Here is a 22,613-nt window from a genome sequence, read left to right on the forward strand (position 1 = left end):
AGCGGGAGGCTCCCCGTCAGGCACGGAGGGTGACTGGGGACAGGCAGGCGGCGACGGGCTTGTCATGGGGATCCGGGCTGCGAGACGGCACTGGTAGCATCTGGGGACTCCGAGGGGGACAGGAAGTGTCAGCGTCCGGGACCCCGGCGCCGGCCCCGCCGAGGGGATCCCCACTGCTCCGGTCCTGGAGCGGGAGGGGAGAAAGGAGGGAGCCCCAGTTTCGCCCCGCCCCTGGGCTGGTGCTGCGGGGGCGGGGAGTGAGGGCTGCTCTGAGGGGAGTGGAGATCGGGGAGCGCGGCCGTGCCCTCTCGAGCGGCTGCGGGGTCCCCGCGGCGCCGGGCTGCTGAGCTGAGGGACCGCGGCGGCCGCGGCCGGTGCATGTGCGGCTGCTGGATGCGGAGGCGGCGGCGACGGCGCGGATCGGCAGGATGTTAGGGCAGCAGCAGCAGCAACTGTACTCGTCGGCCGCGCTCCTGACCGGGGAGCGGAGCCGGCTGCTCACCTGCTACGTGCAGGACTACCTTGAGTGCGTGGAGTCGCTGCCCCACGACATGCAGAGGAACGTGTCTGTGCTGCGAGAGCTGGACAACAAATATCAAGGTAGGGGCCGCGGGGCTGCCGGCCTCGGGAGCCGGTGGCAGGGAGCCTGCCGGGGCAGTGCCACCTTCCCTTTCTCCCGTGACAGTCTCCCCGAGCCCACCGAGGGTCTGCCGAGCGGGACCGGGAGGACTGGAGACTGGGTTCGCGGCCCTCCTTGCCCCGCGGTGGGCGGGTACTTCTCTGGGGTCCCCGGAGTGGGGGTGGGGGCTGTTCGTCAGCCCCCGCTGCAGACCCAGCGGCTGCAGCTGCCGCGGAGGGGAATCAGCCATTTTAAGCAGCAAGCATTTGTTCAGGCGCTCGCCTGCCCCGTGCCGCAGACCCTGCCGCCCCGGCCCAGGACTGCAGCCGGGCAAGGGCCGGAGGGAGTGAGCGGCCGGGCTCCCGCTGGTCTGCGGGGCGCACTTCCCCACCTCACTCGCCCCCACCCAGGAGTGCGGGTGCTTTGGAACGTGCGGGAGGGAGGGGGCGAGAGGCCGCGGAGGCAGATTGAGGGGGCCTTCCTCCGCGCTCCTACCCCGGCCGGGAGGATAGCAGTCCGTTCCGCTCTCTTGCCCCGGGAAAGTTCTCGGCCGCCCCGAGCCGCAGCCCTAGCCCAGCTCTTTCGGCAAAATGGTTAAGAGGGGAGGGGTCCCCCGCGGGAGAGGAAGAGAGGGGCGTGTGTGGCGGGGAGGGCCCCCGCGCCGGGGGCGGGGCCTGCGGGTGTGACGTGGGGAGTGGGAGGGGCGCGGCGCGCGTTCCCGCGGGTCTGGAAAATGGCTGGTTGCGAGAGGGGCGGCGGCGAGCCAGCTGCTGGGGAGGGAGTCGAGGCTGTGTGAGGGCGTTGGTTCGGCCCCAGCGGAGTCCGAGTCGGGGTTTGCAGCATGTTTTGCGGTGATGTTTCCAATCTCTTTCCCAACTAATGGATCAGGACGGAGTTTAGCAGCTCAGAGGGTCTCGGACCCTGGCTCCGCGTAGGTTCCGGGACATGTGTCACTTCCGGGCTTTAGGAGGAAGTGGGTTGGTTGACTGGGCAACCGCCTGGCGTCCCCAAGCCCCTCCTTCTCCGACTTTTAAGTGTTAAGGCGAAACCACCCTTTACGGGCCGACCCGGGAAGAATCGACCTTCCTTACAGTGTTATCACCTACTATCGGTGGTGCTACTAGGAGGGCAGTTTAAAAGGGGAAATGTGTGGCGCTTAATAACCTTGAATCGAGGAACAGACCTTGAACATAGTATGGAAACAGCCATATGAACTTTAAAGATAATTTCCTGGACCCATTCTCTGTTTTTGTAAACACGTCAGTAATCCTATTAAAAGTCTCTAAAGGAAGCCACTTCTTGGGTGACATAAGTGTCTCTGATTTTTTTTTAGTTGATAAATTTGTGTTTTCTGAATCCATGGGATTCATAGGACTGATCCGTGTTTGGGGGAGGGAATTCAAACTGATGCGCTGAGTCCAGACCATTATATAAATATTTCTTTTACAGATTAGAAAGAGTTTAAGTAACTCGTCCAGTTAATTAGATGTAGAATATTTGGCTCCAGCTCCTGCAACTTTAGATGCATATCCTTGTTTTCAAACAATTTAAATTTTAATAAAAACTGTCCAAGGGGATTTCTGCAGATATGGAGCACAAACCTAAAAATGATACGTGCTTAATAATTGTATATTGAACCTTTCTAGTTTTTCAAATAACACTAAAGTTTGTAAAGTTTGCAGTTGCTGTTGTTGTTGTTGTTGCTTCAGACAGAGTCTTGCTGTGTCCCCTAGGCTGGAGTACAGTGGCTCTATCTTGGCTCACTACAACCTCTGCCTCCCGGGCTCAAACGATTCTCCTGCCTCAGCCTCCTGAGTAGCTGGGATTACAGGCACCTGCCATCACGCCCCGCTAAGTTTTGTATTTTTAGTAGATACGGAGTTTCACTATGTTGGCCAGGCTGGTCTTGAACTCCTGACCTCAGGTGATCCGCCCGCCTCTGCCCCACAAAGTGCTGGGATTACAGGCGTGAGCCACCGCGCCCAGCAAGCTTGCAGGTTTTTACATTTCTTTGAAGACACATGTTTCCTTTCACAAGAGTTAAGCTATTTGAAGTTAGTAAGGGATACTATAATTTGTTGACAGGGAAATCTGCTTTCGGATCATCTATAATTGTGATGTATTAATAGCTCTGGTAAGATTAGTAATATAGTAGGCCTTACAAGACTAAGAGATTATAAAAATTCTTAGCTCCATGAAGATTGTGATTAATGATTAAAAACTCATCCAGTTTTCACTCTTTGCGCATGGTTACTGAGCTCAACTTTCAGTTTTATGTTTATATATATTTTGTGTTTCGGATTCAGATTTTATGTTTTTTATTTCTTCACTAATGCTTAAGTCTTTTCTGGTTTTGGATCTAATATTTCTAGCAATATTTAGTGATATAAATCATATAGGCAGTCAAATAAATTTCTCACTCACTTGAGACACTTTCAGAGCTGCTGAAAACCTTATAAAGATGAGAAATAAAGAAGAAAACAATTTCACAATTGAAGTACTTATTATGGGATAGGGTTATTAGAGAACCTTTATTTTTGTTCTAGTGTTCTCATTTCTTCGATAAATAACAACCTTCAAACTAAAATTTGATACTTAATTTCAAGTGCCTTCATATAGTTTATAGAAAGTGCTTACACTGCTAGGTCAGACATACACAGATCTGGCACAGTTCAAAGTCTGGGGTTCTTATCTCTTGAGTTGCAGTTTTTTTCACAAGCAGAAGTGATGGCTTCCTCATGGGGTTGCTGTGGAGATTAACTGAGAAAATCTTTACCACATAGAAGGGGCTGAGTAAATGTTAAATTTCTTGTCTTTCACTATATAAAAAGGTGTCTTAAAAATTTTTGTATCTCATCTATCAGTGTGCTGGTGTGATATATACTGTAATTAGCCTCTAACACCTGATTATTAGGTACAGAATATTTGAAATGAGGTTTGCCTCTTTTTTTTTTAATCCTCAATTTTTTTATGTGTCTGAGGGAACCAGTTTCCTTATTTTTCCTGTAGGGAAATGAGGTTCTTAAGAAATCTGCTTAGATGCCTAGCTAAGCAAATGGAATATACATGAACTTTGTTCAAAAATATGCTATGCGGGCATAAGTGCTGTTAACCGTGTGGTGGCACTTTGTTATGTATTCCAGGTTGTACATCAAGTATGAGTACCTGCGATTTCCAGGGAGAAGCTAATTAATGAGTTCTGTTGAATATTTGCTTTTGTGTGCCTTACTTGGAGACAGCCCCAATCATTTCTGTTTTTAATAATTATAATATTGGAATATAAAACGTATGCCATGTGGTATGAAAAATACCATGGGGACAGAACTCTTTGAGATAGCATTACATCTTGTAAGAATAAGAAACAAAACAGTTTTGAACAAAACTAATCTTAAGTAAATTTTTGGTGACATATGAAATTATATTTTCAGATTTTTGGATACCTTCTAGTGAGTCAGCTATTTTTATTTTATTTAAGTAAGTGTATTCCACGTGCCCTGCAACTAAATCAGCAGTTCAGAAAGCTTAGAACCAACTACTGATTTATCTACAAAGGCAGAATGATCCAGTGCTGACTTTATTATAATTTTGTTAGTGGTTTGGTCAGTTGATGCCAGAACCAGAATCTACTCTGGAAATAGTTTTACCCTGGAAATAGTTTCATTTTCAGAATTTCCCATGTGAGGCTAAAATAGAGCCATTAAAACTAAGATGATGGGAAGCTAAGAGCTGTTTATGCCTTCTTTGTTAAGAATGTATGATGTGAAAGTGAAGCTGTAGTGTCTCCGGAGTCATGTCACAAGTCATTGATTTGACTGTAAATCCTGTAAACACATTTGGGCAGTAATCTGTAGCCTAGTCCTGTAACCTTTACAAGTTTTAGAGCTGGACCCCAGCCTGCAAATTTTATGTATAGAGTTGTTTTGAAGGTGTTACAGCACTTAGTAGACTGAAGTGGCATGCAGTGTTCCTGCCCATTAGAAATACTTTTGATCATTAGCCAAACATCTCTTATCCTTTTTTTTTTTTTGGAGACAGAGTTTTGCTCTGTCGCCTAGGCTGGCGTGTGGTGGTGTGATCTCAGCTCACTGCAAACTCCGCCTCTGGGTTCAAGCAGTTCTCTCCCGAGTAGCTGGAATGATTAGGGGCGCCTGCCACCATGCCTGGCTAATTTTTTATATTTTTGGTAGAGACAGGGTTTCACCATCTTGGCCAGGTTGGTCTTGAACTCCTGACCTCAGGTGATCCACCTGTGTCGGCCTCTCAAAGTGCAGGGATTACATGCGTGAGCCACTGCGCCTGGCCTCTTACCCTTTTTAATATAGATTGATGAGTATTAGTTTTGTGTTCTTTCTTTTCATTACTTTACTTCTAAATATACTTTCATATTAGATAATGTGGTCTTTGTATGAAATAGTTTTTAATGTATACGTACCAAAGAGGAGTATGGTTTCATGGTTTGAGTTCTAACTTCAATTCTGTAAAAAATAACTAACTTGGAAATGTTATGTCTGCTAACACATGATAATGTTCTCATTCTTTTCCTTTTTTAGAAACGTTAAAGGAAATTGATGATGTCTATGAAAAATATAAGAAAGAAGATGATTTAAACCAAAAGAAACGTCTACAGCAGCTTCTCCAGAGAGCACTAATTAATAGTCAAGAATTGGGAGATGAAAAAATCCAGATTGTTACACAAATGCTCGAATTGGTAGAAAATCGGGCAAGACAAATGGAGTTACATTCACAGTGTTTCCAAGATCCTGCTGAAAGTGAACGGGCCTCAGATAAAGCAAAGATGGATTCTAGCCAACCAGAAAGATCTTCAAGAAGACCCCGCAGACAGCGGACCAGTGAAAGCCGTGATTTATGTCATATGGCAAATGGGATCGAAGACTGTGATGATCAGCCACCTAAAGAAAAGAAATCCAAGTCAGCAAAGAAGAAGAAACGCTCCAAGGCCAAGCAGGAAAGGGAAGCTTCACCTGTTGAGTTTGCAATAGATCCTAATGAACCTACATACTGCTTATGCAACCAAGTGTCTTATGGGGAGATGATAGGATGTGACAATGAACAGTGTCCAATTGAATGGTTTCACTTTTCATGCGTTTCACTCACCTATAAACCAAAGGGGAAATGGTATTGCCCAAAGTGCAGGGGAGACAATGAGAAAACCATGGACAAAAGTACTGAAAAGACAAAAAAGGATAGAAGGTCGAGGTAGTAAAGGCCATCCACATTTTAAAGGGTTGTTTGTCTTTTATATAATTCATTTACTTTCAGAAAATGTTTTAGGGTAAATGCATAAGACTATGCAATAATTTTTAATCATTAGTATTAATGGTGTATTAAAAGTTGTTGTACTTTGTCTGTGACCTTAATTTTCTGCACTGCATTACCAAATATTTCCAACCAGGTAGTCTTCAGATCACCTGATGAAACGAGCAGGGAGCAGGAAGAGGGTGGTGTAAACAAACATTTCACAAACCATGCTTATTTCATTTTCACTTAAAACTGCAATGCTATTTTTTGGGTAAACACAAAAGTTTCACTAGCATTTTAGTTATACATGTTTAAACAATTTGAGCTATAGTGGGATTTCTCTGTAAGCATCACATGATCTTGGGTACTTTAAAATACAGACACTATGCCATTTGAGCTGCTTTTTCCCTAGCCCCGTTTATACCTTCGCTTGTTCATCTCTAGTCTTCCAGGGGTTTGAGGAGCTGGAGATAAGAGTAATTTGGGATTCCATGTGGAATAATGTGCTCTTATGAGAGTACTTGCTGCTGTCTTTTCCTCAGTAGCATTTTGATACACTGTCAGCCCATTTGTTAATGCCTTGCTGTTGCTTCGTAGATATACTTAATCTAGTGCTTAATAAGGGAGTCGTTTTGTGTTTTGTTTTAATTGGGACAGGTAAGAGTAGTTAGGATACCAGGCCGAGGCAGGCGGATCACAAGGTCAAGAGATGGAGACAATTCTGGCCAACACGGTGAAACCTCGTCTCTAATAAAAAATACAAAAATTAGCTGGGCGTGGTGGCGCTTGCCTGTAGTCCCAGCTACTCAGGAGCCTGAGGCAGGAGAATTGCTTGAACCCAGGAGGCAGAGGTTGCAGTGAGCCAAGATCCCGCCACTGCACTCCAGCCTGGGCAACAGCCGAGACTCCGTCCCCCCACCGCCCCCCCCAAAAAAAAAAGTAGGATACCAAAAATATAGCGACTGGCTTACACTGGCAAACTTTGGGTTGTGTAGTATCATGGCTCAAGGTTGAACAATTAAAAATGCATCTTTAATAGTATTTTCCATGTGACCCGCTGCCAGGATGCCTAGCCATAGGCCCTATCAGTGGAAAAGGGCATATAGTAGTCTTTACATATAGCCTTTATGTCAGAGAGTCGTTTTAAATGGTTTTGCTAGTGGTTATTGTCATTTCTGTCCCAATCAGTGACTATACATTATTTTAAATAATAGTGTATTTACCTTCTTAACTTCTGGTATTGGTGCTGTTTGATGTTTTCACATTTAACTTACTTCATCATCATAATGCAATTAATGTATTTGTAAGTTGAATTTTCCAAGATTCTGATATTTGAAGGGTGCGCATCTTGATGGATATATGTCCATATGTTTAGAGAAGGTTTTGGTTTTGGGAGCAGCAGATTGACTAGTTCTTTAAATCTGTGTGTAACGTATGTTTTATTCCTCATTTCTTCGTGATCTGATGATCTTGATTCTTGTTGATTAACATGAAAAACCCCTGCTTGTTTCGGAAAAAAAAAAAAAAAAGCTTTTTTTTGTCTTCTAGCTCTCCTGTGTGACTTTTAGGCACGTCATTTCACCTCGTCTGGGTATCAGGTCATTACCTGTAAAATGAGTTGGCTTAAATATTTCCAAGATTCCTTGGAAATTTCTAGTATTTGCACTATAGTAAGGATTTGAATAATGACATGACTTCTCTTTCATTAATTTTGTCCTTCATTCTGAGGTATAAAGATAGTTTAAAGGTGAGTTTGGAGATGGGTAAATGTGCAATATTTGTTAGCTACTGTCCTAAAGATATTTGGATTCATGACTGGAGCTAGTTGATTCTGTTACCTTTTGAGTGAGAAATGTTAGACAGCATGATTAAGAATTTAGGAAATCCATTCTCATCATAATAACTTAGCTGAGTTGTAAGGAAATCCTTTTGAGAATATGGCATTTTGTTTTAGTGATTACAACCTTATTACCAGAATGGAGCTTTTTACTTGACACCATTAAAAATACCAGTATGGACAAAATCCCCAAAGCCTTCAGATGCGACTTACATAGAAGTCACCACTTTTTCATGCATAGATCTACCTGAGCAGATGGGATAAAAGAATAAACTTCTTAATAGAAATGCCCAAGTTTGGATTAGACTTGACGGGAAAGCGAACCTGGAAAACCCTGGAAGGTGTGCTCCCTTTAAGACCTAATGTCTGAAACAGTTTTATGAATTTTTTTGTTTTGTTTTCTATGCATCTTGGAAATAGAAGTCTTAAGCATGCATAGCATTAGGACTGGAATTTCTTTTGTTGTTGAGTATACTGGATCTCATATCATGGTTACCAACTCATACTGTATATACCAGTGGTTCTCAAACTTAACATTAGAATTACCTGGGAGTTTCAACAAATACTGATATCTGTGCCCCACCCTCAGCAATTGTGATCTAATTCATTTGGAATGGAGCTTAAGCATTAGAATTTTTTAAAGATTCCCATTCTAACATATAGAAATGTTTTGGAACCACTGCCACATTTCACAGTTTTCAACTTACTGAAAGCTGCTGTGGATTATCTACATCCAGATTTATACAAATCTGAAGCATATATAGATGCTTATACACACATGAGAGTATCCCCTGCCCCCAGTGGCTCCACCACCAGTGCTTGAATACTCAACATCTGAGTGCTTCTTAATGTGCCAGGCACCGTTTTAAGCAGTTGTGGTGTAAAGAAGAAAATATCCCTGCTTGTGGACAATACATTCTAGTGGAGGAGTCAGATACATATAATGTTAGGTAAATTGCTAAAAGGGAAGGAAAACCGAGTAAAGGGTTGGAAATGAACGGCAGAGGGGTGGTGAGTCTTTTATTTATGGTAATTAAAAAAGGCGTCTTCAGGAAGTAATCCTTAGAGCTAAGAGCAGAAATCAGGCAGGCAAAGATTTGCGGGAGCGAAGAGGGAACGAACTTGGCAGTTTGACTGAAGCAGAGCATTAGAGCACAGTGTACAAGGGGCTAGGAACTTGGGGCTCTTGGAAGCCATGGTAGGAAATTTGGGAAGCCATTGAGGGGTTTTGAGCCATGGTCTGACATATTTAAAGGTCACTCTGGATACTGTGTATACAACATTATAGGGAACCTGGGTGAAAATAGGGAGATTTAGCAGAAGCAACTCAGAAGATGTCATAGCAACTCAGAAGTCTTCACATCGAGTGCTGGTGGCTTAGCCTAGGGTGGTAGCAGCAGCAGTAGTGTCTAGTGGTAGGACTCTGTACTAAAGGTACAGCCAACAGAACTTTGGCCCAGGGATTGGAAGGTAAAGAGATGACAAGGGTGACTCGGGTTTTTGACCTGAAGGGAAAAAAATAAGTAACAATTTATGTTTTGCACTTAGGTTTGAGATGCCTAATAGATTTCTAGTAGAATCCAGCATGGAACCCCGCATAGAACCGTTAGGGTAACAGGAGGTAAACATTTTGGAGAGTCATCTCTATGGTGTTTGAAGCCATGTGACTGAAATTACTCAGGAAATTAGAGCTTCTCAAATGTTAATAAGCATGTTTGCTTGAAATACAGATTCTGCTTCAGGAGATCTGACGTGGGGCCCGAGGGTCTGCATTTCTAGCAAACTTCTTAGTGAGGCTGATGCTGCTGGGCCAGGGCCCACATTTTGAGTTAGCAACCAAGTAGATCAGGAGGAGAGATGGTCAGCCCTGTGTCACTCCCATATAAAATGGGGAGGAGCCAGCAAAGGAACCTGAGAACACTCGGTGACGTGAAACTGTTTCAAGAAGGGAGTCATCTGCTCATTCAGGTGCTATTGAAGGAGGGTGAACACTGAGAACTGTTAGACTGGGGGGATTGTTGTGGTTTAACAAACTGCAAGTCTGGGGGCTGGACTGTGAGCAGAAGGGGATTGAAATCGAGAGGGGAACAGAGGTGGGTTATAATTGAGGCAGAGGTGAGCTAAGTAAGGGAGGACTTGAGCTTTTCAGGAAATAGTATGGCATGATGATTATAGGCTGATGGAATTCCATTAGGAGGGGACAAGTGAAGGCTGTTGATGGGAAAACTGAATAGGCAAGATGGAGTGGGATGCAGGACTCAGGAGAGGCTGGTCTCAGTAGGCAGAAGGGACAGTGCATTGTCCCTGTCCACAGGGAGGGCAGCACTTTTATTCACTTACTCAAGTATTTATTGTGCACCTATTATTTGCAAGGCATTGTTTGTACTGAGGGTAAAGCAGTGGCCAAAACGAGACAATCTGTCACCTTGTGGAGCTTAGATTCTGGAGTGAATGGGGCATATAGGCAGGTAGGTTGCTAAATTCGTCGTTGGGAAAATGAGAGCTTCCACTTTCCTAGCTGAGGAGGTGATGGGGAAGGGAGTTGGAAGTCTGTAGGAATGAGAGGTGTGGAGCATCACCTGGGAGAGTAGGAAAGTGAATGACCCCAGAATGCCAGGACTGTGGCCAAGCTGCAGGTTTGGGTCATAACTTCACGTGAGCAGACTACTCATTTTGTTGCCTGGATGCGGGCATGAAAAAATAAACACACAAAATAACAGAAAATTTCAAAATCTCTACAGTACGCCAGAAAAATTGCATCTCCCCAATCCTTTTCATGTACCTCTTAGGGGGCTTCCTCTGGGGTTCTGTCCCCATTCCTTCTGAAATGGAAGGAGCAAATTTTCAAGGAGCACTTCATGTAAATAAGCTAGACGGCTCTTCGGCGCTTTCTGAATCAAGTACTTAGTAGTTTTACGTTGTTCAAAATATGTTTTAAGTGAAGTTAGTTATTTTGGGACTTCCTTTACTGTATTGCCTAAACTGTACATCAATTAGAGAAACCACAGCTGCTTCATCGTTTCCTATTTCAATGAGAGGGAAGTGGTCTGGACCAAGATTCCAGAGGCGTGGACTCAGCCTGTGATCCTGGACAGGTCACTCATCCTCTTTGGCATGTAGTTTGTTCAGCTGGAAAATGACTGATTTAATATATGGTTACCTAAAAGTGTGGCTGTTATTCATGTCTTAACATTAGTCTGAGGAAAGGGGTCTCCTGGTCACAAACTTATTAACTGGGTAGTTAATAAAATAACAGCTTTAATTCACGTGTGTGGTAAGTAGACTTTAAAGCAGGGCTTTCTAAACTTCAGACACCACAGACGGATCTTGATGGAGTTTGCCATTTCTGCACACCGTTCTAATTTTATATTTAAAACTACTATGTACTTAGTACTTTTAAAGTCAACTCACTGTTTGATGTAAATTTATTTTAAAAAGGAAGCATGTCACTTTGGCAAATGGAAAATTAGTATCACTTTCTGTGACTAGAAGACTACCTTAAAATGTAATGAAAACAGTGTTATTAAACTCTAGCGATGCAGTATGGCCAGTGAAGAGAGCCCAAAGTCTATCCTTTTTTTTTTTTTTAAAGGTGTGATTAGTAAGTAATGTTAGGTAAGGGTAAAAGACACGTAAACACCAAATTGTGTCTTTCTGCATGATGTGATCAAAAGGATTTTGAGACTTTTCTTGAGTACTGCCTTCCGTCCTACTCTGGAAAACACTTTAAGTAACAAAAGGTTAACCACTGCAGTTTCTTGACTATCAGTATAAAACAAATACTAACATTTCTTCGTTTAACAGCACTTGTCTAGCTACATGCAGATGGATGTTGCCTCTTAATTAAGGTTTCTGTAAACCTCATAAGTTATTCGCCAACATTGTCTGTATCAGTACTAGAGTAATTGACATTATTCTGACCTCAAAGGAGTTTCTAGTCTTACCTCTTTTTTCATCTGAGGATTAAAAATGGCACCTCCTCAGTGCATCTCTTTTTTTTTTTTTTTTTTCTTTAGACGAAGTCTCGCTCTGTCGCCCAGGCTGGAGTGCAGTGGTGCGATCTTGGCTCGTGGCAACCTCCGCCTCCCAGGTTCAAGCAATTCTCCTGCCTCAGCCTCCCAAGTAGCTGGAATCACAGGCGTGTACCACCAGGCCTGGCTAATTTTTGTATTTTTAGTACAGACAGGATTTCACCATGTTGACCAGGCTGGTCTCATACTCCTGGCCTCAAGTGATCCACGCCCCCTTGGCCTCCCAAAGTGCTGGGATTACAGGTGTGAATCACTGTGCTGGGCCTTAGTGCATGTCTTTGGATGCTGAGAGAGATTTCCTGGGCCAGCCTTGCAATACCATCACTCTTGGGCCCAGCATTCCAGACCTGAAAAATCCTTAGAATTACCCAGATAATTTCCTCAGTTATCCACTAGCTAGTGGGTTCTTGATTTAGCAGTCTCTATTATAAAAACAAAAATTCCGATTTCCTTACAGATTGGATAAAAGCAACATGTCCATGTCATAAACACGGGAGGAATGAGATTTTTACTGCAACAGCGTCTTTTGGTATTTCGGGTAGCTGTGTACCTATAAGCGCTAAAGTAGTCTTTCAGATTTTAATTGTGCTGGATAAAAGTTTTCCTGCCTTCTTAAATATGTCCTTAAATTCTTCTTGGCATATAGTAGGACAAACAAACATTTAATGTATTCATCCTTCGACTCAGCACCATGTGATTATACAGTGATATTCTTAAATCTCGCTCCAGTATGGAGGACCATTTGCCTCTGTACTTGCCTCCAACTGGTTTTAAAATAAATTTGGCTGCTTTTGATGTTTTTCATTCTTCCTTGCTTCTAAAACTGTCTGCCTCGTAGCTTGTATCCCTCTTTTAGTTTGTTGTGTGTTGGAAAAGCATTTGGTTGAATTTGTGTCTAGCTTCAGAATAAATAGATTCTAAGAGAGTATCTAGTGCTTGACTTCAATGTATGGTTTTGTTTTTTTGTCTTTCTGGGTTTTTTTGAGACAGAGTTTTGCTCTTGTTGCCCAGGCTGGAGTGCAGTGGTGCGATCTCGGCTCACCACAACTTCCGCCTCCTGGGTTCAAGTGATTCCTGCCTCAGCCTCCTGAGTAGTTGGGATTACAGGCATGCGCCACCACAGCCAGCTAATTTTGTATTTTTAGTAGAGACGGAGTTTCTCTGTGTTGGACAGGCTGGACTCGATCTCCCGACCTCACGTGATCCACCTGCCTCAGCCTCCCGAAGTGCTGGGATTACAGGCATGAGCCACTGTGCCCAACCGGTTTTGGTTTTTTTAATATGTGGATTGTTTTTTCTCCCCTGTTCTTGTGTTCACATAGCAGTGTTTTGCCATATACTTGCTTTGAACAGCAAGATCTAATTGCTTTGACAAGAGGACTTAACTTATTTATACAGTATTCTAATCTTAGAAACTTCCCACATAGAAACAGGTGTTAGGCCAGCTGGCTCGTTTTCTCTCCAGGTGTTCCGGTTTTAGATTAGTAATATGGAATCATACCCTTGGTGGGAAGTAATCTTTTTTATTCTAATAGAAGAACTTGATTTACCAACTATATGAAATGGTAGAACATAGCAATTTCAAGCCTTTTAGACAGACTTCCATTGCTTTTCTGTGCCTTCTTGAGATGTGATAACATCTTCCAAATTTCAGAAATTTTCTTCTGTAATCTTAGAACACATTTTGCTTTTTGGTTACATTCATTTCCCATCAACTTGAAAAAAGTAAATTCTCATAGATTAAGCAATTATCAAGCACTGTAGCAAAATCGTGACTGAGAAGTTCAATGTTCACAGCAAAAACTTTGCAGTAGCTTTGACTTTGAGTTTACAGTGTTTGAATATTGCATAGAATATTTTCTTCATCAATGTCATTGTTAACTTCAGGATAATTCTGACTAAGGTGCCACTTGGTGGAATTGACAACCCAGCACTTTTCTAATTACACAGTGAAAAATAAGGACATTTTCCTGTGCCTAGTTAAGAGAGGGAGAAAAGCTAGAGTTCTCTCAAAGTATTCTCTCTCTCTCTCTCTTTTTTTAAGACAGCCTCACTCTGTGGCCCAGGCAGGCTGGAGTGCAGTGGTGTAATCTTGGCTGACTGCACCCTCCGTCTCCCAGGTTCAAGCGATTCTCCTGCCTCAGCCTCCCAAGTAGCTGGGATTACAGGTGTGTGCCACCACGCCTGGCTAATTTTTTTTTTTTTTTTTTTTTTTTGAGATGGAGTTTCCCTCTTGTTTCCTAGGCTGGAGTGCAATGGCACAATCTCAGCTCACTGCAACCTCTGCCTCCCGGGTTCAAGTGATTCTCCTGCTTCAGCCCCCTGAATAGCTGGGATTACAGGCATGCGCCACCACACCCGGCTAATTTTGTATTTTTAGTTTCGCCATGTTGATCAGGCTGGTCTTGAACTCCCGACCTCAGGTGATCCGCCTGCCTCGGCCTCCCAAAGTGCTGGGATTGCAGGCATGAGCCGCTGTGCCCGGCCTTGTTTTTTTTTTTTAGAGGAGGTCTCGCTCTGATGCCCAGGCTGGAGTGGCACAATCTCAGCTCACTGCAACCTCCGCCTCCAGGTTTCAGCAATTCTCCTGCCTCAGCCTCCTGGGTAGCAGGGATTATAGGCACGCACCACCACACTGGCTAATTTTTATATTTTTAGTAGAGACTGGGTTTCACCATGTTGGCCAGGCTGGTCTCGAACTCCTGACATCAGGTGATCTGCCCACCTCGGCCTCCCAAAGTGCTGGGATTATAGGCGTGAGCCACTGCACCTGGCCTAAAGTATTCTCTTTCTATTTTAGTCTTCACTGTATTAAATTTATTTTAAATTAGATTTCCCTTCCTAATAGTAGATTAAATGTTTAATTATCTGGAATTGATTTTAAAAATTCATATCATTTTCATGTCACTTGAAGGTCTCAAAACAAGACTTTATCTGTTTAAGCTAACAAGAGTGAGTTTGGGTTCTTTGTAAAGCGCTTTTGTGAAAAAGTACCTTATATGTGAGAGTTTGCAGTACCTGCCTAAGTATTTCAACAAGTGGCTAGTCCAGTGAGTTGCAAATAGTAGCTAAAAGTAGATTTTTATACTACTTTCCATCCAGGATTAAGGTAGAAGATTTCCTATTTTGTTTTGGTTTGTTTTTACTGGATACTTGCATCTTTGTTTTACTTGTTATGCTCCACCAAGGTCTGTCCTACCAAAGGTACAAGAGAAGCAACTTATTATGCTGGGAAAGGAATTTCCCCATACATAAGCATTTGTAAATAATCCCCAAGTGTGACCAGACTGCCATTTGTTTCCTTAACATCTTCCCAGTTAGACCTGCCACATCCTGACTTTTGACACTGATACGACAATTCAAAGATAACTTCAGCAGAATGTGAAAAATAATTTGCAAAAGCGTACCATGTAGAACTTGGAGAGGAATCCTGTAGTAACTAGGCAACGTCCTTTGGCTTGGGGTGAGACTGTGTTCCATACTAGAGTTTCCCAAAGTGTTCCATGGATCCTAGAATGCGAACCGGCCCAAGAAAGCTGGGGTGCTTTGCATATAAAATTCTTCCTCTTGGAGATAAAGAAGGCACATACATATTAGAGGTTCTGAGAAATATTGCCACTTTTCCCCCTGTGATACCTTAATATTCTGAGGAAGTAGGGTCCTTTCAAACAGTTTGAAAATATTGCCCTACACTACACCATGAAAGGATGGATCATAATCAAATCTACTGGGTACTCCTACTGTAGGGGGAGTTATACCCCAGCTCCTTACTTTCCCATATCCAGCACTGGGGTGTTGGTGCCATTTGTACCATTGTTTAAAGACAGCAGTCGGGCATAAGGACCAGTGTCTTCTTTCCACTAGACAGTACTACTCAGTTGGGTGGAGGAAGTGTAAGTGTTTAAAGCCTCCCTAACCAAATCTGGTGCAACAAGTGACAATACTGTTCAAGAGCTGTGTGTCAAATACAGTTGGGTTATATAACTTACTAGCTCAACCCTGAAATTAAATTAACGTGTGTGGCTTCTTAATTGGTAGAATTGGTCTACATTCATAGTCACACATGGATAGTAACCTTCGTATTTGATCAGAGAAACTCCAGAAAGGACCACTGTTCGTCTCAGGTCCCTTTCTCAGAAAGAAAGGACTACAAAAGGCAAGCGATAATGAGGATCTGAATTCAAGCCACATTCTATTGTTACCATGCGGGTCAAGTAGACGTGAGAAGTGACCCTAGGCAACAATCTTGTGCTCTCAGTGGGTTCTGAAGTTTATTCGAATTTGATGTCATGATGCTGCTTTGGCTTTATAACCTGTAAAGATCAATTAAACTGCTTTCCCAGGCGAGTCCCACTGTCATTTAAAGTAATTGTTTCTGTAAAATGCATTTACAGAAAGTCAGAATTGCTTAACCAGTGTCACCATCAAAAATTTCTATTAAGGGTGGAAAAATACCATCTGTAGATAGAATTAAAACCTGAATTGTGCATGAGGCACAAGATCTCTAGAGAAAAGGGGTAGTTAATTGCCCAAGAGTAATAATTCCAGCAGAGTTATTGATGGGGCTCCAAATTTGCCATTTCTAGCATGGTTTAGTGAGAGAACAGGAAATCTGTCTTTCTGTTTGTTTCATCTCTTAATTAGTTGGAGTCTTCAGGAAAATCAGTAGCTATGAAGGATAAACTGATTAATTTATTCCTGGAGCCAGAAAATTGAGTTACAGCAATGTTTGATACTCTATATATGGAGAGATAACAGGCTCCCTGTCACTCTGTATAGATTTGTGTGGTAAAGCTATTTTGAGACTAGTTTACTGTTTATTCTAAAGAGAATGAAATATGAAGTCCAAGGGAGGAGGATGTGCAAAGGGAAAATTTCCCTTCTCCCTTTTCAGAATCATCCTCTCATCTTACCATAAAAATGGGGGCCGGAAGCTCTGACGCTGCCACCATATCACTGTGATACGTTACCTGAGTTTCACAAACTGCTGGAGCCACACATTCTAAAACAACGAAAACCAGCTTTTCATTTGTGGTTTCGTCATGGTTCTGAACACCACACTATACTGGAGAGCACCCCATTTAGTGGCTTCAGATTGTAAAAGTTGACGGGCCACCATAGGGAACATTTGAAATACTGACACTAGGAAACTTCTCAAAGCACCATAAAGTTTCCCCCCAAATCCTTGTCATGTTTAATACAAGTTTATGAATTTTAACTATTCCCAGTGTTCATGTTTCAATCAATTGTGAACTAATAATTGCAATACTAAATTCAGAAAAAGTTTTTAACTTTGAGAATTACATATGCTTTTGTTTGTTGCAAGAAGTATAATAGGGTAATCAAATGATTCGAGAATAAGAATACATCATTAGGATAGTATTTTGTGGGGGAAGTGGGATGGAAATACAATTTTAGGGGAAAAGCAATGTTAAACTCTTATTGTAAGTACTTTAAAAACTTTGTGGTATAGCGTTTATATTCCATTGAACTTATTTGAGCCATGTAATATTTAAATGTTTTATTTAAAAATGACAGTATAGGGCAGGGGCAGTGGCTCACATCTGTAATCCCAGCACTTTGGGAGGCCGAGGTAGGAGTTTGAAACCAGCCTGGCTAATATGACAAAACCCCATTTCTACTAAAAATACAAAAATTAGCCGGGTCTGGTGATGCATGCCTGTAGTCCCAGCTACTTGGGAGGTTAAGGCAGAATCGCTTGAACCCGGGAGGCGGAGGTTGCATTGAGCCGAGATCACGCCACTGTACTCCAGGCTGGGTGACAGAGCAAAACTCTGTCTGAAAAGAAAAACAAAAAGGCAGTATAGAAAATATACTGGAAATACATTTGTTGTAATCATGGAAGTTTATAGCAAAACATTTTAGAGGTCAACTTATATATGTGAGAGGGTAAGTAGTATTTCAAAAAATTTTTAAGATATGTGAGAGTTAAAACATTAGAAATGGACAGAAACAATCTGTTCAATATTCTGGCCTTGACCCACGCCTTAAATCCTGCCTCAGCCATCTGCCTCCTTGGGGTTACCTTAGACTTTGCAAGTACCAAACTCTACCTACCAGCAAAGAATACACTCTCGATTTGAAATATCCCACCCTCTGGCCAACACTGTTTCTCACTCCCTCCTCTACTCTGACTGAACAGTTCTTCAGCACCACCACGACCTCCAAAATACTTCCTCCAAAGCCTCCTTCCTACCCTCCACCTTCCCAGGTTGGCCTTGGCGTCTGCTTGTCTGATTGTGTGGCTGTCATGCTACTCACCCGATGGTACAGATTTCCAGCCCCCTCCCTCCTCCGCGTGCCTTGGCCCTGTTTAAACCCAGCTCTCACCCTCCTCAGCCGCTGCAGTCAGGCAGCTAGTAAGTGGCCGGAGTAACACACAACTGTGCTGACGGCTCATTCGTTCAATTAGCGACAGAGTTCAAGCAGGCCCTTCAAGTTGCCTGACGATCCTCCTACATTTTCTTTTTTCCTTTTCTTTTTTTTGAGATGAAGTGTTGCTCTGTCGCCCAGGCTGGAGTGCTCCCAGGTTCAAGCGATTCTCCTGCCTTAGCCTCCCAAGTAGCTGGGATTACAGGTGCACGCCACCATACCCAGCTGATTTTTGTATGTTTAGTAGAGATGGGGTTTCACCATATTGACCAGGCTGGTCTCAAATTCCTGACCTCAGTTGATCCACCTGCCTCGGCCTCCCCAAAGTGTTGGGATTATAGGCGTGAGCCATCGCACCTGTCCCCCTACATTTTCTTAATCAAGTTACTCTTTCACCTCTGAGACCTTGATTCTACTTTTTCTTCTTTCTTCAAACCTTCAGTACCCAATATCCCTCTCCCTCTGCCTTCACAGGGTGATTAACTCAATTCTTATTTTATTAAAAACAACAAAACAAAGGTCATCAGAGCCCTCCCCCTGTTTCTACCACAACTGCTGGCCCACCTGCCTTCCATCTCTCTACAGTGGATGATTGTCTGTTCTTAGGGCCAACCCTTCAGCCTCTCCCTGTGCGCAGAAACTTCACTCCCGCAATTATTCCCCCTCTCGATCATCCATGTTTCCCCTTCCAGTGGACCTTTCTGTTGGTATGCAATGTTGTTGTAGTGCCAATCTTAAAAAATGACAATGAATAGCTAACTAACGTCCCGTTTTTTCTGTGTTCACCTTTGTGGAGAAACTCAAGAGTTGTCTATTCCATTTTGTTGTTGCTGTTTTTCATACTAACATTTATCAAGACTTATTTTTCAATGGTCTTCAATCACAGAACAATTAAGCAACCATATAAAAATTTAATGTACCTGAATATGACATGTTGCTTTTATTTTTTATTTTTTGAGAGAGGGTCTCGCTCTGTTGCCCAGGCCGGAGTGCAGTGGCACAATCTCGGCTCACTGCACCTTCAACCTCCTCGGCTCAAGTGATCCTTCCACTTCAGCCTCCTGAGTAGCTAAGACAATAGGCATATGCCACCATGCCTGGCTGAGTTTTTTATTTTGTAGAGATCGGGGTCTTGCCAGTGTTGCCCAGAGTGGTCTTGAACTCCTGGGCTCAAGCAATCCTCCCACCTCAGCCTCCTAAAGTGCTAGGATTACAGGCATGAGCCACCACGCTGAGCCCAAGAGTTGTCTATTCTTGTCTCTGCTTTCTTTCCTTCCATTCTTTCCAGAATGGCTTTGTCTCGAACACTCCAATACAGCTGTCTTAACATTAGTAAATTCAATTGTCAATTCTCTGTCATTATCTTTACCTGCTAGCATTTGACACAAATGATCACTTTTAAAATGCTTTTTCTACTTCGCCTCCAGGGTACAAAGTACACCTGCTCTAGAATCTCTTCCAACCTCAGGGACTGTTTCTTTTCTATCTGCTTTGCTGAATCTGCCCCTTCTTGCTGTCTTCCAAATACTGGAGTGTCCTAGGTGAAGGCTTCAGAAGTCTTCCTCATCTATAACCATTCCCTAAGGGCTGTCATCCTGTGCACTGGCTTTAAACACCTTTTATACTGTGATGACTCCCAATGTCTGTCACCAATCCAGGACTCCGGTCTAAACGGACATACTCAGTTGCCCCCAGCATTTCTGTTGGTATGTCAGGTGAATGTCTCAAACCTCATGGGTTAGTTCCTAGTTTTCAACCATCCTCCCAGCCACGAGCCTACTCTTCTTCCTTTCATGGTAAATGAAAATGAAAGTCCATCTTTTACTTGTTCAGGCCAAAAATCTTGGAGTCATCATTGACTCCTTTCTCCCCACCCACCACCCCCCTCACCGTCTCTCTCTTTTTTTTTCTTTTCTTTTCTTTTCTTTTCTTTTCCCTCCCTCCCTCTCTCTCTCTCTCTCTCTTTCTCTCTTTCTGACAGGGTCTCACTCTGTTGCCCAGGCTGGAGGGCAGTGGCATGATCACAGCTCACTGCAGCTTCAATTTCCTGGGCTCAAGTGAACCTCCCACCTCAGCCTCCCAAGTAGCTGGGATCAAAGGTGTGCACCACTATGCCCAATTAATTTTTGTATTTTTTGTAGAGATGAGTTTTTGTCGCCAGGCCGGTCTTGAACTCCTGGGCTCAAGTGATCTGCCTGTCTCAGCCTCCCAAAGTGCTGGGATTACAGGTGTGAGCCACCGCACCTGGCTCTTTTTTTCTCTTATACTCTAAAACCAATTTGTCTGAAAATTCTGTCATTTGGCCTTTGAGATATACTCAGCAGCCTGCTGCTCTGCTGCCCGTTGCCTCCCCTAGACCACCATCGCCTCTACCAGGGCTACTGGAACAGCCTCCTCATCAGTCTTCCTGCTTCCGCCTCTGCCTTTATGTTTATTGTCCACAAAGCAGATAAAGAGATTCAGCCACATTTATCTCTCCTACGCCTAAAGTCCTCCAATGGCTTCCCGTCTTACAGTAAAATCCAAAGTCCTTATGTTGGCCTAAAAGGCCCCATGTAATCTGGCTCTGAGCTCTGACTTCTCCTAGCACTCTCCTTTTGCTTACTCCATTCCAGTCACATGGGCCACCTTGCTCTTCCCTGGACACACCCGGCACTGTCCAGCTACGGGTCTTTGCACTTACTCTTCCCTCTGCCTAAATGCTTGTCCCTTGCTCAGATTTCCATTTCAGCTGCTCCTTTTATTGCGTAGCTACTCCTGCAATGCCTGTTTTATATTCTAGAATGCTGTTTGTTCCTCTGACCCATCAAAACCCTTCTCCAACATCATCGAAGTTAAAATGAAGACCATAAGCTATGAAACTCTAACTAAAGGAAGGTTTTCTGAACTTAGCCATTTCAGAGAATTTTAATACTACTACTCCAGCTGAAGTGATATTAATCCAAACAAATATTGACTTTGTGTAAATTTGAGACAGTATACAAAGACATAATTCAAATAGAAAAGAAATAACCCCTATGAAAAGAGAAAGTGTTCTAATAACATGTTCTCAATCCCATCACTTTTTTTTTTTTTTTTTTTTTTTGAGACGGAGTTTTGCTCTTGTTGCCCAGGCTAGAGTGCAATGGCGTGATCTCGGCTCACTGCAACCTCCACCTCCCGGGTTCAAGCAATTCTCCTGCCTCAGCCTCCCGAGTAGCTGGGATTACAGGCCCTCAGCCTCCCAAGTAGCTGGGATTACAGGCATGTGCCACCACGCCCAGCTAATTTTGTATTTTTAGTAGAGACGGGGTTTACCATGTTGGTCAGGCTGGTCTCAGACTCCCGACCTCAGGTGATCCGCCCACCTAGGCCTCCCAAAGTGTTGGGATTACAGGTGTGAGCCACCATACCCAGCCAGTCCCATCAGCTTTTCTTTTTCTTTTCTTTTTTTATAAATTTTTTTTTGAGACAGAGTCTCACTCTTGTCACCCAGGCTACAGTGCAGTGGTGCAATCTTGGCTCACTGCAACTTCCACCTCCCAGGTTCAAGGGATTCTCCAGCCTCAACCTCCCGAGTAGCTTACAGGCACACACCACCACGCCCAGCTAATTTTGTAGTTTTGGTAGAGATGGGGTTTCACCATGTTGGCCAGGCTGGTCTGGAACTCCTGACCTCAGGTGATCCGCCTGCCTTGGCCTTGCAAAGTTCTGGGATTACAGGCATGAGCCACCACTCCTGGCCCACCTTTTATTTTCTTCATAGCATCTGGTTATTGGACTGTCTCCTTTCACTAAAATGTAAGCTCCTTGAGAGCAGGAACTGTGTGTGTTTTGTTCACAGCTGTATTTTCAGTGCCTAGAACAGTGCTGACACCCAATATGTTATGTCCTTAATAAATATATTTTGAATGGATGTCATGAAACTGTTGTTGATCCAATCCAGTGTCTTTGGTTTTTAAACCTATCATCCCTTCTCACTAGGCCTGTTTTCTTTCTTTCTTTCTTTCTTTCTTTTTTTTTTGAGACGGAGTCTCGCTCTGTTGCCCAGGCTGGAGTGCAGTGGGGCGATCTTGGCTCACTGCAAGCTCCGCCTCCCAGGTTGATGCCATTCTCCTGCCTCAGCCTCCCAAGTAGCTGGGACTACAGGTGCCCACCACTACACCTGGCTAATTTTTTTGTGTTTTTTTAGTAGAGATGGGGTTTCACTGTGTTAGCCAGAATGGTCTCAATCTCCTGACCTCATGATCCACTCACCTTGGCCTCCCAATTAATTTTTTCTTAATGGAGGCTGGGCATGGTGGCTCATGCCTGTAATCACAGCACTTTGGCAGGCCAAGACAGGTGATCACTTGAGCCCAGGAGTTCAGATAGAAAGAAGAAAGAAAGAAAGAAAGAACGAAGGAAAGAAAGAAAGAAAGAAAGAAAGAAAGAAAGAAAGAAAGAAAGAAAGAAAGAAAGAAAGAAAGAAAGAAAGAAAGAGAAAGAAAGAAAG

General features: G+C 43.4%; 1 protein-coding gene across 1 annotated transcript; it reads left to right on the forward strand.

Annotated features, from left to right (window-relative positions):
• The first annotated feature begins 6 nt into the window (after positions 1-6).
• ING2 (inhibitor of growth family, member 2) lies at positions 7-5,991 on the forward strand. Its single transcript, XM_012000144.1, has 2 exons — positions 7-600; positions 5,170-5,991. The coding sequence occupies exons 1-2, from the start codon at positions 429-431 to the stop codon at positions 5,838-5,840; spliced, it is 843 nt and encodes a 280-aa protein (XP_011855534.1). The 5' UTR covers positions 7-428; the 3' UTR covers positions 5,841-5,991.
• Positions 5,992-22,613: the final 16,622 nt, after the last annotated feature.

The sequence above is a fragment of the Mandrillus leucophaeus genome, unplaced genomic scaffold (genome assembly GCF_000951045.1).
Source record: "Mandrillus leucophaeus isolate KB7577 unplaced genomic scaffold, Mleu.le_1.0 Scaffold62, whole genome shotgun sequence".
Lineage (NCBI taxonomy): Eukaryota > Metazoa > Chordata > Mammalia > Primates > Cercopithecidae > Mandrillus > Mandrillus leucophaeus.

What these genes read in the sequence shown, in the direction of transcription:
- ING2 (XM_012000144.1), top strand. Translation starts at nt 429, where the DNA reads ATGTTAGGGCAGCAGCAGCAGCAACTGTACTCGTCGGCCGCGCTCCTG. An exon ending in GCTGGACAACAAATATCAAG is followed by an intron (nt 601 to 5,169) that starts GTAGGGGCCGCG and finishes TTCCTTTTTTAG; the next exon opens with AAACGTTAAAGGAAATTGAT.